The 19970-nt window shown below is 46.3% G+C and overlaps 1 protein-coding gene across 1 annotated transcript in view; it reads left to right on the top strand.

The window, feature by feature from the left end:
- TRAPPC11 (trafficking protein particle complex 11) overlaps positions 1-19970 on the top strand; it is a 179683-nt gene that overhangs the window by 22450 nt on the left and 137263 nt on the right. Inside the window, exon 3 of the mRNA XM_030191512.1 lies at positions 10485-10654. Within this exon, the coding sequence (XP_030047372.1) occupies positions 10485-10654 (170 nt within the window). The remainder of the gene's footprint in view (positions 1-10484; positions 10655-19970) is intronic.

Below are 19970 nucleotides of genomic sequence, written 5' to 3'. Positions count from 1 at the left end.
ATTGCTCTTGATAATCTACTTCCTTTCCCTAATCTACCACGCATGGACCACTCCCAACATAAACAACAATCTACCCACAACACACAAACCCTACAGACAACCCATTTACAGCTCACCAGTCCAAAAGAATAATAACCAACAAAAAGGAAAAACAAATACATTCGGAAACAACCAGCAGAAAGGGAAGAAAGGACACAACAGAACTAGATACCAAGAAAGCAGGCAAATAATAAAAATTAACACAATCAGGTCCCAAACTGAACCTTACTGACCAATCCAAATGGGATATGTAAACGCCAGATCAGTAGTAAATAAAACAGAGATCATAGCAGATTGGATCACCACAGACAACCTTGACCTCCTCCTATTCATCACTGAAACCTGGAACCACGACCTTAAAGACCCCATAATCTTAGATTTATGCCCACCAGGATACAAAATCACCCATTGGACAAGAAAAGGAAAAAGAGGAGGAGGAATAGCCATAATATACAAATCTGAATTCACCATCACAGCCACAGCCGAATCCATTCTGCCACAACTCGAAATTGCCTCGGTAAGAATCACCCCAATTTGCAGGAACACCTTAACGCAGTCCTGCTATACAGACCACCAGGCAACTGGCAAGACTCCCAAATACACTTCATGGACTTTATCTCGAACACTTGTGTCTCTACCTCAAATCTTATCATATTAGGTGACATCAACCTGCACCTTTAAGATCACAATTCAACAGGCACCCAAGAATGTGAAGAGTTCCTACAACTATGGGATCTTCACAGGACAAACACGCAGCCAACTCACACCAAAGGACACACACTAAACATAGTCACACACAAATTTGATCCGGACTCAAACCTTATACTAACAGACACAAAATGGAAACCCGCACCGTGGTCCGACCACTATAAAGCAAACATCTCCCTCCAATGGCGAACGAAAAACTTACCGAATAAACAAGAATGGAAAACCTACACCACAAGAGGAAAAATAGACCCAATAATATTCTGGCAACAGATCTACCACAATGAATGGACAACAAAAGCAGACACAATCCAATTCCTCTTAGAATGGGATGACAGATGCAGATCCATATAGACAATATTGCTCCAACCAAAATCAGAACCTCACATAGAAAGAACTCAATACTATGGTTCAATGAAGAGTTGAAAAAACTTAAAACACAAGTTAGAAGGTTAGAACAAGCATGGAACAAAAAGAAAGACAAGCCCACACTCAATGCCTGGAAACAACTCCAAAGAATATACACATATACCATAAGACAAACTAAAAGATTATACTACAAAACTGTAATTGGACCAAATTACAAGGACACACACAAACTCTTCCAACTCGTGAATAAACTACTAGATACTACACCAATCACAACCAACAGTAAAGACACACCAGAAGCAGACAATCTTGTGAGATACTTCAACGAGAAAATTGTACAACTACGACTTAAGATACCTGCCAGTACCATCGACTATGCTGAACTCCTTGACTGTCTAGACCCAGACCCTGGCATTTACCCAGCAGACAGAATATGGACCAACTTCAAGATACTATCAGAGGGTAGCATCTCCCAAACGCTCAAAAGATTTACCAAATCTCATTGCAAACTAGATATATGCCCAAACAACCTTATGACATCTGCTCCTCAACAATTTATAACAGACATAATGAAACACTTGAACTATATGTTACAAAATGGACTCTTCCCAAAGGAGAAAGGAAACATTCTACTCACCCCCATACCCAAAGACGCAAAGAAAAGCGCCAGCGAACTAACCAACTATAGGCCAGTAGCATCCATTCCCTTAATAACCAAACTAACGGAAGGGTTGGTGACCAATCAACTCACAAACTACTTAAACAAATTCTCAATACTCCACAACTCCCAGTCAGGATTTCGGTCCAACCACAGTACTGAAACAGTATTAGTTACCCTCATGACTAAATTCAAACAAACGATTGCAACTGGAAAGAACATACTACTCCTACAATTTGACATGTCAAGCGCTTTTGACATGGTTGATCACGGAATACTACTACATATCCTCGAGTACTTCGGAATTGAAGGCAACGTCCTCAATTGGTTCAAGGGATTCCTGACCACACGATCATACCAAGTGGCATCTAACTCGACTACTTCAGCAACATGGATACCTGAATGCAGAGTCCCACAGGGATCCCCTCTCTCGCCGACCCTATTCAACTTAATGATGATACCCCTGGCCAAATTATTATCAAACCAAAACCTGAACCCATACATATACGCAGATGACATAACGATCTACATCCCATTCAAACAAGATCTAAAGGAAATTTCCAATGAAATCAACCAAAGTCTCCATATCATGCATTCATGGGCGGATGCTTTTCGGCTGAAACTCAGTGCAGAAAAAACCCAATGCCTTATACTCACCTCTCAACGTAACAAGAACAAATTCGGTCTCATCATGGCACCAAGAATGTTTACCAAGGTTATGGTGGAGGTGGCAGCCTTCCTTTGTTACCAGGAAATCAGAGTTCTCCTGTGTCTCGACAACTGGCTCATTGTGTGTCTTCCTATTTGGACAGTGTGGCTGCAATGGATGAAGTTGTCCATCTTCTGCAGTCTTTAGGTTGGGTGATTTATTTAGCGAAGAGCAGACTAACTCCATTGCAGATGCTAGACTATGGGCATTCTATTCGACACAGCAAGGGAGAGGATCTTCCTCACGGAGGCCAGGAGTTTAAAGCTGGTTCAATTGATTTGTCTTCTCAGTCAAGGTAGGCCCAGGGTTTGGGACTTCGTCCAGGTTCTGGGGTCAATGATAGTGATAATGGAAGTGTTGCCATGGACATGTGCTCATATGCAACCATTACAGGAGTCTCTTCTCAGCCACCATCTCCTATGTCACAGAAATATGACCTTTATTTTCCTTTGATGCTGGTTGCCAGGCGGAATATGCAGTGGTGGATATCACCCAGGAATTTGACCATTGTGGCTCCCTTTCCAATAACACAATGGGATGTAGTTATAACAGATGCCAACAAATCGGGTTGGGGAGCTCATTACAATTTCTATCTGGCATAGAGCACCTGGACGGAACAGGAGTCTCGGTGGTCGATAAATCACTTTGAGCTCAGGGAAGTACGGAATGCATTATGTGACTAGGCTCCCTTTCTGGTGGGGGCCCCTGTCTAAATTTTCTCCAACAATGCAACAGCAGTGGCTTTTATCAGCAAGCAAGGTGGGGGACCTACAGCTGTCCGATGACGATGGAGGCAGCCTCCCTCATGAGTTGGGTGGGAAAAAAATCTTCTCTGCTTGTCATTGACTTACATCGCTGAAGATCGATACCCTGTCCTCACTTGGATTCCAGGGCTCTGTCCTTTCCTGGTTCTCTTCCTACCTCTCCCTCCGCACCTTCAGTGTTCACTCTGGTGGATCCTCTTCTACTTCTATCCCTCTGCCTGTCGGCGTACCTCAGGGTTCTGTTCTTGGTCCCCTCCTCTTTTCTATCTACACTTCTTCCCTTGGTTCATTAATCTCATCCCATGGCTTTTTCTATCATCTCTATGCTGATGACTCCCAAATCTACCTTTCTACACCTGATATCTCACCTTGCATCCAAACCAAAGTTTTAGCGTGCTTGCCTGACATTGCTGTCTGGATGTCTCAACACCACCTGAAATTAAACATGACCAAAACCGAGCTTCTCATTTTTCCCCCCAAACCCACCTCCCCACTCCCCCCGTTTTCTATTTCTGTTGATGGCTCTCTCATTCTCCCTGTCTCCTCAGCTCGAAACCTTGGGGTCATCTTTGACTCTTCTCTCTCCTTCTCTGCTCATATCCAGCAGATCGCCAAGACCTGTCATTTCTTTCTTTACAACATCTGTAAAATCCGCCCCTTTCTTTCCGAGCACGCTACCAAAACCCTCATCCACACCCTTGTCACCTCTCGTTTAGACTACTGCAATCTGCTTCTTGCTGGCCTCCCACTTAGTCACCTCTCCCCTCTCCAATTGGTTCAAAACTCTGCTGCCCGTCTCGTCTTCCACCAGGGTCGCTTTACTCATACTACCCTTCTCCTCAAGTCGCTTCACTGGCTCCCTATCCGTTTTCGCATCCTGTTCAAACTTCTTCTACTAACCTATAAATGTACTCACTCTGCTGCTCCCCAGTATCTCTCCACACTCGTCCTTCCCTACACCCCTTCCCGTGCACTCCGCTCCATGGCTAAATCCTTCTCATCTATTCCTTCTCCACTACTGCCAACTCCAGACTTCGTGCCTTCTGTCTCGCTGCACCCTACGCCTGGAATAAACTTCCTGAGCCCCTACGTCTTGCCCCATCCTTGGCCACCTTTAAATCTAGACTGAAAGTCCACCTCTTTAACATTGCTTTTGACTCATAACCACTTGTAACCACTCGCCTCCACCTACCCTCCTCTCCTCCTTCCTGTACACATTAATTGATTTGATTTGCTTACTTTATTTTTTGTCTATTAGATTGTAAGCTCTTTGAGCAGGGACTGTCTTTCTTCTATGTTTGTGCAGCGCTGTGTACGCCTTGTAGCGCTATAGAAATGCTAAATAGTAGTAGTAGTAGAGCGGGCGGCAGAACCCTGAGGGTTCACTGTTGCTTTCAACAAAAAAGCTTTGTGCATTAAAAGAACAAATTCTGGAGAAAAAGGGAGCCAGTCTGATAATAAAGGTAAGGATATCCTGTTCAGCCAGCTGTATAGTTAGCTTACTATATAGTTAGCCTATTTTAGGATAGTATTAAGTTTTATGTTTATTTGCAAGTTTTTTGAGTTGAAGTTTTTTGTTTCCAGGAACGCTTTTCACTATAAGATTTAAAAGACCAGTCAGCGGGTGTCTTGAAACAGCTACAGCGAAACATGGACCATGTCGGGATCCATTTTCAGTCTTTAAGTGAAAGCTCATAGTAAATTGGTTTGCACAGAAAGTGTTATATATGGCACCTGGAGGATGGGAACTATCCAGCCAGGGTTTTCAGTGGACTGATGGGGTTCTCTGCTTCTGGACTTGATGACATCGAAAAGGAATGCCAAAGTGCCCAAGTTCTTTAGCTGTTGGAAAGAAGCGAGCTGATGCCCTACTGCAGCCTTGGTTGGAGACACATCTACTGTATGTCTTCCCTCCTTGGCCGATTTGTAGGCCGCATGTTGAAAAGGATCACATTACATCGTGATCAAATAATTATCATAGTCTTGGATTGGCTGCAGAGGCCATGGTGTGCAGACACTGCTGGACACAGGTACACGGCTTACTGAAGCAAGGGTCCGATGCTCATGGAAGGTCCGTGCCCCTTTGGTCTTACAGCTTGACCATTGAAAGGGATCGATTGAGATGAAAAAATTATTCTGATTCAGTGATTGCAACTTTGCTTCAGGCTTGGAAATGCTGTACATCCATGGAGTATGCGATGGTGTGGAGGATGTTTGAGGGCTGGTGTTCTGAGTTCTGCCGTTCTCCCTTTTCTGCACAGATCATGCGCATCCTAGAGTTTCTACAGGTAGGTCATCAGAAAGGATTGGCATTGGTTTCTCTAAATGTTCAGGTTTATTTATTTATTATCTCATTTGTACCCCAAAGTTTCCCAACAGTGCCAGGCTCAATCTGGCTTACAGCAGACCACAGAGGCAAACGCCAATGCAGTAAAATGAAGCTAATACATCAGGAAAATCTACAAGTGATAATGGGGAAGAGTAGGAATCGGCGGAAGGAGTAGGGAAACCAGGAGGGAAGAAGGAAGGGGAGTGTGTCGAAAATGTCTCTAGATCGATGCGCATCCAACAGTGGAGACACATACAGAGGCCGTAGGCTAAGCATTTCCGAATAACATGGTCTTTAGTGATTTCCTGAAAGTTAGATGGTTGGTGATGGTTTTTATGGTTTTCGGCAAAGAGTTCCAAAGCTGAGTACTGATGAAAGAGAAGGATTTAGCATACGTAGATTTGTACTTGATGCCATTGCAGTTTGGATAATGAAGATTAAGATATGAACGGGAGAGCCTGAAAGTATTCCTGAGAGATAGGATGATGATATCTATCATGTAGCCAGGTACCTCACCATATAGGATTTTGTGAACTAGAGAGCAGAGTTTAAAGGTGATTCGATCCTTGACAGGAAGCCAATGCAGTTTCTCTCGGAGGGGCGTGGCACTTTCAAATTTGCGGCTTTGGCTCGTTTCAGAGGCCAACTAAAAAAAGTCATCTCTTACGGCTCACCCACATATCATTCGATTCTTGCAGGGAGCAGGCCACTTGCAGCCTCCCTTTTGTATGCTGTGGCCAGAGTGGAACCTTAATTTAGTCCTTTGGGCTCTCCAGAAGTCTCCTTTTGAGCCAGTCGGGAAGGCCTCCTTGAAAGATCTTATTCTAATAACAGCATTCTTGATGGCGGTTATGTCGGCAGGTAGGGTTTTGGAGCTTCAGTCTCTCGCTTGTTGAGATCCCTTACTCCGCTTTTCTGAGGCTTAGGTCTCCCTGTGCACAGTTCCTTCCTTTCTTCCGAAAGTGGTATTGGCATTTTGCCAACCAATCTGTGGAGCTTCTGTCCTTTTGCAGAGAGGATGAAGGTGCTCGGTATTCTTCCTTGAAGCTTCATGATGTGTATAGAGTCCTCATTAGATATCTGGAAATCATAATTGAGTTTTGCAGATCGGACAGACTGTACTTTTTAGTAAGCAAAGGCTTGGCCTTTTGGCTTCCAATTGCTAGATGGCTGAAGGAGGCAATTTCTTCAGCTTGTGTGCTTGCAGGGAAGCAGGCCTAGAGGGCTCATTCTACGAGGTTTAGAGTGACATCCTGGGCGGAGACTACCTTACTGTCTCTGGTGGATATTTGCAAGATGGCGACATGGTCGACTCTGCCATACCTTTACAGAACACTACAGGGTGGAAGTTGCAGAGTGTTTGGAAGCCAGTTTTGGGGCTTTGGTCCTCAGGGTGGTGGCGCCAGGATTCCACCCACTCTGGGGATTGCTTTTAAAATTTCTACAGGTTCTGGAATAGTGGGAAGGACTAATGGAAAGGAAATTATTAGGTTAGACCTAATTTTTTTTTTTTTACATGGTTCCATCTAGCCCAGTATCCTGTTTCCAACAGTGGCCAAGCCAGATCACAAGTACCTGGCAGAAACCCAAATCATGGCAACACTTCATGCTATGGATATAACAAAAGAGAGGGAACAAAGTACAAACTAAAGTCCAAACAAAAAAAACAGCACCACGGGCCTTTAAAAATGGAACACAGTTCTTTAATGAATGAGCCTTGACAAAAAGACCCGACACGGGCCGTGTTTCGGTGACTAGCACCTGCGTCAGGGGTCTACATAGAATACAAAACATAGAAATAATATATTAAAAAAATTTTTTTTTTAATATAATGAGTAAAACCAAAGATTAATATTTAGACATCAAGCATACATATATAAGCCTATATAAACACCTAAAGCATTTAATATTTTAACATTGCATTTAATATTTTAACATTCTCATATATTATTATATAGTAATTTGAAAATAAATGGATAATTAATCAAAACAAAAATGGTAACTCACCACAGTGATGACGTGGAAAACTTGGGGAATAACTCGAATATATTCCTCTACAATATATTATTCCTTACTTTTGGACAAAATATTTTTCATATATTAATATTATATGTTTAAAACGCTTATTTTAATTATTTATAATATATTTTATAAAAAGGTCATATTATATAATACTGGCTATAACTAAATTTCATATTCATAAAAGCTTAAACTAACAGGTCAAAAATAATTTTTTTAAACATTTTAAAATATACAATAAATTTCAAACATTACACTGATAATATCATAAACCTTCAAAAACATTCAAATCAGCACAGAAATGAATAAATATATACATCTTCAAATATAAAAAAGCCAAAACTATAATATCTAGTGGCATTACTTGATCTTAATTTTAAAAAGACAACATTTTGTCACTATATGTGTATATATATATATATATATATATATATATATATATATACATACATATACATATGTATAGCATTAACAGGGCTTCTATTATCTTTTGGAGCTCTGGGTATATTTGTTTCGTTATCTGCCAATTACAATTAATTATGTAAATTTTATTTGTAACTGCTAATGGTATTTTAGCTAGTGACATACCTTTAAAATTTGCATTTATTTTGTTATCTGCCAATCACAATTAATTATACAAATGGCATCTTAAATAGTGACAGAGGGTTAACAGGGCTTTTGTTCACATACATATGTTTCTCACATCAGCATTCATTTAATAAAATGTCTTCAATCCCAGGGCAAGCAGTTGTTTCCCCATGTCTGTCTCAATAGCAGGCTATGGACTTTTCCTACAGGAACTTGTCCAAATCTTTTTTAAACACAGATATGCTAAACCACTGTTACTATATCCTCTGGCATTTCCTCCTATTTGTTTTAAAAGTATTTCCATGTAACTTCCTCAAGTGTCCCCTAGTCTTTGTACTTTTGGAGTGAGTAAAAAATCGATTTACTTGTTCTACGCTACTCAGGATTTTGTAGGCCTCGATCATATCTCCCCTGGTCCGTCTCTTTTTTCCAAGTTGAAGAGCCCTAACCTCTTTAGCATTTCCTCATATGAGAGGCGTTACATCCCCTTTATCATTTTGGTTGCTCTTCTTTGAACCTGTTCTAATTCTGCTGAATTTATGGCCATGCTGGAAAGTCCCATGTAAGAATGCACAAAGTGCAGCTTAATAAAAGAGCCCCTTCATTACTGAAAACTTACATTTTTTGACCTGGCAGTTTTCCCTTTCTCACTTAGACCTCCACTCAGTTTTAATTAAGGCTTCGACCTGGCGAGATGATCCTTTATTTGCTACTATACGTATATTTCCCCCCCCCCTTAAATGATCAAGTATTTTATATCGCATTCTTTGTTGATATAATCATGATTTCATAATGAATGTGACTGTTAGACAGACTGGATGGACTGTTCAGTTCTTTATCTGCTATCATTTATTATGTTACTATATCTTTTCTCAGCATACTAACAAAAAATCTTGACTGGAAGGAGGGAGAGCATGCACAAAGTTTCAGCCTGGAACCCTGTAATCTCAAAAAAGATAGCGGAATTAGCAAAGGCTCAAAGAACAGCAACCAAAATGATAGAGGGTATGGAACTGCTCCCATATGAGGAAAGGCTAAAGAGGTTAGGGCTCCTTCAGCTTGGAAAAGAGAAGGCTGGGGAGGAAGTGACGTCAGCGGAGAAAATGGCCGCTTAAGAGCCGTGCTCCGACGGTCCCACAGTGAAATAAGCAAATTCCCCTGATTTAAAAAGCCCCAATTCGGCCAGGGAGAGGAGCAAAAGCCGAAGAAAAGCAGCGGGAACGCGAGAGGAGATGCAGACGTGGAGATCCGGTAAACCTCTCCCAATACGCATTTATCAGCAGTGCGTCCCAAAAGCACATGGAGGCGATGGAAGAAGAAACCCCCAGCATGCCTGAGATTCCCATTGAGCAATCAGGAGGAGACCTGTTTCAAACGCAAGACCCTGCAGAGGGTGGCGAGGGAGGTTTCCCTGAGCTCCGGTTATGGCTGCAAGAGATCCGCACAGATATAAAGGCCAGCGACCGTCTTCATGGTTTTACCACACTGCTGCTGAGCCACCAGAGTGGTCTTAATGTGCTTTGTTTTTAACTGAAAATGTCCAGTCATAAAAATTTCAAAATAAAGTGAAGCCTTTTACGCCATACAGTTTTGTGAGTATTAGAATGCTTCATACACAAATTGTTATGCTGTTAACATTGCAAATTGTGTACACCACCTTAGGAGAATCTCTTCATAAAGGCTGTTAGGAAATAATTCCAATAAATAAATAAATTAATGAATGAATGAATCAAATATTTAAGGTGTAGTGATAGAGGGGACAGAAGCTTGCGATGTAACTAATTTCAAGTGTGTTAGTGGCATGTAGATAGATGACAAAAAATATTCCAGCTTTACTTCCTTTTCAAAACAGCTAATCTTACCAACAATATTTAAAGCTGGAAAAGAGAATTGAATCTGTTGTTTTAAAGACTAAGTCGACACTTAAGATGAAATGTGTTAAAATTGCTGACCTTGCTGTTTTCTTGCTTAGAAATGTTTTCCATGTTCTTTCTTCACTAAGGGCTTCTTTTACAAAGCTGTGCTAGCGATTCCCATGCAGCAAATGAGAGGAAGCCCATAGGAATTGAATGGGCTTCCTCTCATTTGCTGCACTGATAATTGGTAGTGCGGCTTTGTAAAAGAGGGCCCTAAATGCCTTGAGGCTTTCTTCACCTTAGCAAGATACTGCTGGTAGTTTAAGGAATGAATGAAAAGACTAGATCTGGATCACAATATAAATCATTGCTTGTTAGTAAAAGTTGCTGTTAAAGTGAAATGTGAAAGCATTTTATATGAAATTTTCCCTTCTTTTGTTCCCTTCAGAGGACATCATATGAGTGGTACATTCCCAAAGGAATCCTGAAAACCGGGTGGATGAACAAACACTTGAATCTTGTTCCAGCACTGGTTGTGGTGTTTTACGAACTTGACTGGGATGAACCACAGTGGAAAGAAAAGTTGCTGGAATGTGCTACTCGAGTGGAAATTGTCAGGTGTGGATTTAGAGCTGTTTTAGCAGTCCCTCTTGAAATATCATTTACTCCTATATTGTTGCTTTCATTTGAAAATGAAATCTTGGAGGGTTATTTTTATAAGCCATTTCAGCTCCTAAAATACTTTCAGGCATATAAATGGGCTCTTATAAAATTTTTATATCACTCCTTTGAAGTAGGCACGCTTGGGGGACTAGTTAGAGTGGGGAATGGGTGAAATCCTGATTTTATGCACATATTTTTAAAGTTTCCCTGTGGTCATCTATAGGAGAATGTGTGGATGCTGCTCCAGACAGCTGGATATTTTCTTGGTGGCACTGGCTCCTTGATTTCAGATCATGGGTGAGTGTTCCCCTTTTCAGGGCTATTTTCTAAGCTTAGGTTTCTCTCATTAGCGGCACGGGCAGTTTAGCTTTGTTTCCCATGGCCGGGCGGCAGAGTGGCATCAGGACGGTGCTTAACAGATGTTCCTAACACTGGGGTTTGTCTTTTATGTCTGTCATTTGTGGGACCCCACGCCATTTTGGTGGGAGGCCACAGCACCTTCTGTGGAGTTAGGTTTCCAAGTCATCAACCGCCATCTTGCAGTGGTGCATTCTTTGTTTTCCCGCACTTTACCTGCTCCCTATTTGGGTCCTGAGGACTCTCCATTTTACCTTCATTCCGGTAGCAGCCTGGCCTCCACCGCTATACTGCTTAATTGAGGTGGAAGCAGGGTCTGACTCGGCTTTGGGTCCAGATGGACTCCGCATGGATCCTGAGAAGCTTTACAGCCTCTGCCAGGGATTCTGTGACCTACGAGCTGGGAACTACTTTTCTCATTGGGAGGTTTTAGTTCCCCCCCCCCCCCCCCCCGCTTTCGGCGTTAGGTAGTATATTTAAAGGGGGAAAAAACATCCTGGGTCGGAAATGGGGGGGTGTGCCATTCTGCTAAGGAGCCAAAGGGCTCGCATTCTGCTAAGAAGCCAAAGGGCTCGCATTTCTCTGGAGACTATTTTTCCCTGTCTCTGTCCCGGGTGTAGTGTCCGCTTCTGCCCTTCTGTGGAGCGTCATATGCCAGCCGAGGGGCTTGGGAGCAGCAAGTCATGGCCTGGACCTGGTGCACCTGTTGCCTTTGCGCTGGTACCTTTGGGCTGGCTCCCATGGCATATAGCAGTTTGGGCTTTTCCTGTGGTCTGCCAGAGGTCATTTTCACTGCCGGCTCCTTGGTTTCGGCTCGGTCTGGGTAGTCCTGCTGCTTGTGCATGGCGGCAAGCCTGTGTTGAGAGGGATGGTGCACGGCGTTCTCGCCCTGGCTATCTATATATCCATCAGGGTGCTGGTTTTCTCTTATTACTGGCTGAGTTCCCTGGGTTATGTTTCCTAAGGTTTCAAAGCCCCTCAAGCCCCTTCCTGTCCTGAGGCCACTGAGTATAGGCTCACGCCTATTTGTTTATCTGGCAGCGGCTAAACAGCAGAGCTTATCAGGCACCAGGTGGTCTCATTCTGTGCAATTAAAAAAAGGTGCAGAGAAGGGCAACAAAAATGATAAAGGGGATGGGACAACTTCCCTATGAGGAAAGACTAAAGCGGCTGGGGCTCTTCAGCTTGGAGAAAAGATGGCTGAGGGGAGATATGATAGAGGTCTATAAAATAATGAGTGGAGTGGAACGGGTAGACGTGAAGCGTCTGTTTACACTTTCCAAAAATACTAGGACTAGGAGGCATGCGATGAAGCTACAAAGTAGTAAATTTAAAACGAATCGGAGAAAAGTTTTCTTCATTCAACGTTTATTTCAACTCTGGAATTTGTTGCCAGAAAATTTGGTAAATGCGGTTAGCTTAGCGGAGTTTTTAAAAGGTCTGGACGGCTTCCTAAAGGAAAAATCCATAGACCATTATTATATTGGACTTGGGGAAAATCCACTATTTCTGGGATAAGCAGCATAAAATGTTTTGTACTTTTTTGGGATCTTGCCAGGTATTTGTGACCTGGATTGGCCACTGTTGGAAACAAGATGCTGGCATTGATGGACCTTTGGTCTGTTCCAGTATTGTAATACTTATGTACTGTCTTCAGCGCTGCCAGTGGACCGAGGTGGTAATGCCCTGCCATCCTTTCCTACTTCTTTGCGTTGTCGCAGTTCTGTCTCTTACTTTACCAGCCATTCCACGCTGGTTTGTGCAGGGTTCCGCTATTTCTATGTGCATAAGTACATAAGTAATGCCACACTGGGAAAAGACCAAAGGTCCATCGAGCCCAGCATCCTGTCCATGACAGCAGCCAATCCAGGCCAAGGGCACCTGGCAAGCTTCCCAAACGTACAAACATTCTATACATGTTGTTCCTGGAATTGTGGATTTTTCCCAAGTCCATTTAGTAGTGGTTTATGGACTTTTCCTTTAGGAAACCGTCTAACCCCTTTTTAAACTCTGCCAAGCTAACCGCCTTCACCACGTTCTCTGGCAACGAATTCCAGAGTTTAATTATGCGTTGGGTGAAGAAACATTTTCTCCGATTTGTTTTAAATTTACTACACTATAGTTTTATCGCATGCCCCCTAGTCCTAGTATTTTTGGAAAGCGTGAACAGATGCTTCACATCCACCTGTTCCACTCCACTCATTATTTTATATACCTCTATCATGTCTCTATCATGTCTCCCCTCAGCCATCTCTTCTCCAAGCTGAAAAACCCTAGCCTCCTTAGTCTTTCTTCATAGGGAAGTCGTTCCATCCCCGTTTAGTCGCCCTTCACTGCACCTTTTCCAGTTCTACTATATCTTTCTTGAGATGTCTATATGTTGAATTGCGCTATATGTTGTCTCGTATTGTAGGCCTGGTCTTCAGATGCTTGCAGGGCTGAGCCAGCTTCTGTAGTGTGGGTGGTGGTGTTTCTGCAGCACCTTAGCCCTCTGGTATTGCAGGCAGGCTGGCAGTGGCCCCCGTTTTGCAAGGTTGGCTCTGTTCAGCGGGATATCAACATTTAAAAAGGATAGATTTGGCACTCTGTTTTGGTGCTTTGGCAACCTTCCATTCAGTGGCATGGCTGGTGATTATGGCACGGTTTCTTTTTTATTTTATTTTATTTATTGCATTTGTATCCCACATTTCCATATCATCAAGCTGATCAATCCATAGACTGGTGGGTTGTGTCCATCTACCAGCAGGTGGAGATAGAGAGCAAACTTTTGCCTCCCTATATGTGGTCATGTGCTGCCGGAAACTCCCCAGTATGTTCTCTATCTCAGCAGGTGGTGGTCACACACAGCAGCAGCTCTGGCTAGGCCTCCAAGCCTAATCCTTAGGTTTTGTTGAGGCCTGGGGTTGAGGGCTCTTTTGAGCAAGTGCAAACCTGGTGGTGCCAGGTCCCTCCTTTTCTCCCCCCTCCCGCTGGCTCCGTTTAAAAAAAAAAAAATATATATTTTTAAACGTCTTTAAAGGCGTTTAATTCGACGTTTCTTTAAACGTTCATTGCAGCTACTCACTGGGACACCAGTTCGTTACAGCTCGGAGCGGCAAGCAGGTAATTTTACCTTTTTATAGCGGGCAGGGGGTTCCCCGATTCTTCTCCTCGTGGCAATGGCGTCGGAGGGCGAGGGCGCAAAGGGTCGCTCCCCGGATCGCTGGAGCGCTTCTAGAGGGGATGCGGGGGTTTTACAACCTGATTCGCCCTTGATGGGTGATAGTTTAGTGACCGATGAATGTCCCGGTCGTTCCTCCAGCGTGGCGGTTTTTTCCCGCCATAAACGCCCATCCCCCGCTCCTCGCCTCCGCCATCTTGGCCGGCCACGCGACTCGGACGGCTTCTTCGGGGCCGCCCTTGAGGTTGGAGACATTAATGCCATGAACGCCCTTAATTTGGGCGACGGCACCAAGCGGCTAAAGTTAAGCGCCGTTCTTCCCGCGCGGCTCCTTCACGGAGTTTCGCGCCGGACGCCATTTTGGATGCGCAGCATGTCTCTCCCCCGCTATTGCGAGCGCCGGTTGAGAGTGCGTCTAGGGCTGTTGCCCAGGCTGCGGAAGTGCACAGTCTGGGGGGTTTCTCCCCCGAGTTTGTTTTGCTGCTGCATCAGGCTTTCCTCATGCAAACGCTGCCCCTGCTCCCTCTTCTGATAAAGAGGTTGAGGTTCCCAGAGGTAAACGCCCTCGGGTTGATTTCCAGGCCTTGGAGGACTTTTGTCTCCTCCGATGTAGATGAGGGCAGCGTGTCTGAGGTCTCCCAACGATCCTTTGCGGATTCCTTGGAGGAGATAGATCCCCGCTCGGATGGAGCGGATGACCCCTCTGCAGCGCGGCTTTTTAGCCCAGAGGATTTGCCCAACCTGTTGTTACAGGCCATGGACACTTTGAAGATTTCCTCTCCGGAGGACGTCTCTCCCTCAGCCCCTGTTGGCTCTGCCATTATGCTGGGGACGAAGCGCCCGCCTAGAACCTTCCACGTGCATGATGCCATGCACACCTTAATTGCGGCTCAATGGGATGTCCCGGAAATGAGCCTTAAAGTGGCTAGGGCTATGTCCCGCCTCTATCCTTTGGCTGTGAGTGAACGTGAGGCCTATCTGTGGCCTACCGTGGATTCTTTAATCACTGCGGTGACTAAGAAAACGGCGTTGCCGGTGGAAGGTGGCACGGCCCTAAAGGACGCCCAAGACAGAAGATTGGAGGCGGCCTTAAGGTCGTCCTTGGAGGCAGCTGCTTTAAGTTTGCAGGCCTCAGTTTGCGGCTCCTATGTGGCCAGGGCGTGCCGGACTATGGTGCAGCGGGCTTCCCCCTCGGATCATTCCTTGAGGGCTGATTGGCCGGCCCTGGAATCGGGCTTAGCCTATTTGGCAGACTTGCTGTATGATGTCTGGAGAGCCTCAGCTAAAGGCATGGCTCAGACAGTCTCTGCGCGGCGGTGGCTTTGGCTGAAACATTGGTCTGCTGACCACGCCTCTAAATCCCGCCTGGCTAGATTGCCTTTTAAAGGCAAGCTGCTCTTTGGGGTCGAGCTGGACAAAATCGTGACCGATCTCGGCACGTCTAAGGGCAAGAAATTACCAGAGGTCAGGGCTCGGGTTAGTACTCGTCCCGATACCTCCATACCGCCCGGGCAAGTCGGGTTCCTCTGCCCCCTCTTCCTTCAAGAGGACTTTCTCCCCCAAGCAGCATTCCTTTCGCAGAGACCGCCGTCCCGGAGGTGCTCCCTCCGGTCCTCCCCCAGGGTCTCGTACCCAATGACGGGGCCTTGGTCCACGCCCCAGTGCAGATTGGAGGACGGCTGTCCTCGTTTCTGGGCGAGTGGACCACTATAACTTCAGACGCGTGGGTGCTGGAAGTCATCAGAGACGGCTACAAGCTAGAGTTCTGCCAACCCTTAAGAGACGGGTTTGTACTCTCTCCCTGCAAGTCTCCGGTCAAGCTGTGGTAGTGCAGCAGACCTTGGACAACCTGATCCGCCTGGGTGCGGTCGTTCCGGTGCCAAAAAATCAGATTGGCAAGGGACGTTACTCCATTTACTTTGTGGTTCCAAAGAAAGGAGGTTCTGTCCGGCCTATCCTCGACCTCAAGGGGTCAATCGGGCCTGGAAAGTGAGGCACTTTCGCATGGAGACTCTCCGCTCTGTTATAGCGGCAGTGAAGGCAGGAGAGTTCTTGGCTTCCTTGGACATCAAGGAAGCGTACCTGCATATTCCCATCTGGCCTCCTCTCCAACGCTTTCTGCGTTTTACAGTCCTGAGACGACACTTCCAGTTCAGAGCCCTCCCTTTCGGGTTGGCTACTGCTCCGCGGACCTTTTCCAAAGTAATGGGGGTCATAGCGGCCTTCCTGCTAAAGGAAGGAGTACAAGTCCATCCTTATCTGGATGACTGGTTGATCCGAGCCCCCTCTTATGCAGAGTGCGGCAAAGCTATGGACCGGGTAGTTGCTCTTTTGAGCTCCCTGGGATGGATCATCAACTGGAAGAAGAGCCAGCTGCGCCCGACTCAGTCCCTGGTGTATCTGGGAGTTCGATTCGACACCCAAGTGGGCAGAGTGTTCCTGCCAGACAATCGGATTGTCAAGCTTCAGGCTCAGGTGGACTAGTTCCTAGTAGCCTCTCCTATTCGGGCTTGGGACTACGTGCAGCTGTTGGGCTCTAGGACGGCCACGATGGAAGTAGTGCCCTGGGCCAGGGCTCATATGAGACCACTACAGCTATCTCTGCTGCTGCGCTGGACTCCGATGTCGGAGGATTATGCTGTGCGCCTTCCCGTGGACCCAGCAGTGCGCAAGGCGCTGAGCTGGTGGACGCAGACGGACAAGTTGTCTGCAGGATTGCCTCTGGTGACCCCGGAGTGGATTGTCGTCACGACAGACGCCTCTTTGATGGGCTGGGGAGCCCACTGCTTGGGAAGGACAGCGCAGGGGCTCTAGTCTCCTGCAGAGGCAAGTGGTCTATCAACCTCCTGGAACTCAGAGCCATTCGCTTGGTGTTATTGGAGTTCATCCCGGTACTCGTGTTGAAGCCTGTACGGGTCCTGTCGGACAATGCCACGGCTGTGGCCTATATCAACCGCCAGGGAGGTACCAGAGCGCCCCTCTAGCCAAGGAGGCTATGAGTCTTTGCCAGTGGGCGGAAGCGAACCTGGAGCAGCTTTCAGCGGCCCACATTGCCGGAGTCATGAATGTCAAGGCGGACTTTCTCAGTCGCCATACCTTGGAGCCCGGAGAGTGGCAACTATCTGCTCAGGCGTTCTTGGACATCACGAAGCGCTGGGGCCAGCCGAGCCTAGATCTGATGGCGTCATCGGCCAATGGCCAAGTGCCGCGCTTTTTCAGCAGAGGACGGGACCCTCGATCCCTGGGAGTAGATGCTCTTCTCCAACAAGTGGCCGACACAAGAGCTCCTCTATGTGTTCCCGCCCTGGCCCATGTTGGGCAGGGTGCTAGACCGGGTGGCAAAGCATCCCGGCAGGGTAATCCTGGTGGGTCCGGATTGGCCCAGACGTCCCTGGTATGCGGACTTGTTCAGGCTCTCAGTCGACGATCCTCTGCGGCTGTCAGTGGAGCAGGGCCTGTTACATCAGGGTCCCGTGGTGATGGAGGATCCCTCTCCCTTTGGTCTTACGGCCTGGCTATTGAGCGGCAGCGTCTGAGGAAGAAGGGCTTCTCAGACAAGGTCATCGCCACTATGCTGAGAGCGAGGAAGCGCTCTACTTCTACTGCTTACGCCAGGGTTTGGCGTATCTTTGCAGCATGATGTGAAGCAGGCTCACTTTCTCCCTTCACTGCTCCAATTTCTTCAGTGTTGGCGTTCCTGCAAGAAGGTCTGGAGAAAGGCCTGTCGCTCAGTTCCCTTAAAGTCCAGGTAGCGGCTCGGGCTTGCTTCAGGGGCCGCCTGAAGGGTGCTTCCCTGGCTTCGCAGCCAGATGTGGTGCGCTTTCTCAAGGGAGTTAATCACCTGCGCCCTCCTCTGCACTCAGTGGTGCCTGCGTGGGATCTCAACCTGGTGCTAAGAGCATTGCAGAAGCCGCCTTTGGAACCCTTGTCGAGGGCATCTCTGAAAGACCTGACGTTGAAAGCAGTCTTTTTGGTGGCTATCACTTCAGACAGAAGAGTTTCCGAGCTCCAGGCGCTCTCATGTCAAGAGCCTTTTCTGCAGTGCACTGAGGCAGGAGTGACTATTCGCACAGTGCCTTCCTTCCTGCCCAAGATTGGTTCTCGCTTCCATGTGAATCAGCAGCTCTGTCTCCCTTCCTTTCGTAGGGAGGACTACCCAGAGGAGTACTCCGCTCTTGAATATCTGGATGTGAGACGAGTCATCATCAGATACTTGGAAGTGACCAATGATTTCCAGAAATCGGATCATCTGTTTGTCCTGTTTGCAGGTCCTCGTAAGGGTCTGCAGGCTGCTAAGCCTACAGTGGCAAGATGGGTCCAGGAAGCCATTGCAGCGGCTTATGTGGCCGCGGGGAAGGTGCCGCCTATCCAGCTGAAGGCTCACTCCACGAGAGCTCAGGCGGCCTCGATGGCAGAGGCCGGATCCGTCTCCTTGGAAGAGATATGCAAGGCGGCAACGTGGGCTTCGGCTCATACATTCTCCAAGCATTACCGTTTGACTGTGGCTGCACGGGCGGAGGCCCGGTTTGGAGCTTCAGTGTTGAGGTCAGGGATTTCTATGTCCCGCCCTGGGTGAGTACTGCTTCGGTACATCCCACCAGTCTATGGATTGATCAGCTTGATGATATGGAAGGTAAAATTATGTATAATCATACCTGATAATTTTCTTTCCATTAATCATAGCTGATCAATCCATAGTCCCTCCCAGATATCTGTACTGTTTATATTCTGGTTGAATTTTAGGTTCAAGTTTAGCCTTCAGTTACTTCAGGAGGACTTCGTGTTCAAGTTCTTCTTTCACTTGGATTCTTCAAGAGTTGAGACGACTTTGTGTTACAGTGAGCTGCTGCATTCCTCTCCCCTCCGTTTTACGGGGCTGGATTGAGACATAAATTCTGCCGGCACTCCCTCCCGCTTCGTGCGGCTGTAGGGCAGCTTTGTACCCCTCCCGCTTCGGCGGTGTTAGGGTCAGTCAGCTCCTCCCGCGGTTGCGGTTGCAGGATAAGCCAGATCCCCCCGCATCGGCGGGTGTGGTGTCCCTCCCCCGCTCCGCGGGGATGAGCTGGACGGATTCCCCTCCCCCACTTGTGTGGGGATGAGCTGGGTTAATTCCCCTCCCCCGTTTCGGCGGTGGTGAGCTGGGCAGAGTGTCCCTTCGTGGGTGTAATTCTCTAAGTGCTGAGTCCTGCGGATGGAGCTTTGATATCGACATACTGAGGAGTTTCCGGCAGCACATGACCACATATAGGGAGGCAAAAGTTTGCTCTCTATCTCCACCTGCTGGTAGATGGACACAACCCACCAGTCTATGGATTGATCAGCTATGATTAATGGAAAGAAAATTATCAGGTATGATTATACATAATTTTACCTTTCCCACCTATTTGCAGGCTCAATGTGGCTTACAGAGTTTTGTTATGACATAGTCATTCCAGGTTATCAGATACAATTTTATCAGATACAATTGGTAATGTACAAGGTTTAAGTAAGGGCAGAAAGAAGGAGGATGTTATGCAGGATAGTATAGAAGGTGGACTATAATACTGGCTGGGTTGGTGAGGTAGTTTTGTAAGGCTATGGGTTATCTTTGTAGGCCTTGTTGAAGAGATATGTCTTCAGAGATTTGCGAAAGTTAGTTACTTTGTCAATAGTTTTCAGGGCTGTAGGTAGTGCATTCCACAACTGCGTGCTCATGTAAGAGAAGGTGATGGCGTGTATCAGCTTGTATTTCAGTCCTTTACAGCTGGGGTAGTA

The sequence above is a fragment of the Microcaecilia unicolor genome, chromosome 2 (genome assembly GCF_901765095.1).
Source record: "Microcaecilia unicolor chromosome 2, aMicUni1.1, whole genome shotgun sequence".
Classification (NCBI taxonomy): domain Eukaryota; kingdom Metazoa; phylum Chordata; class Amphibia; order Gymnophiona; family Siphonopidae; genus Microcaecilia; species Microcaecilia unicolor.
This window is presented reverse-complemented; position numbering and strand designations above follow the sequence as displayed.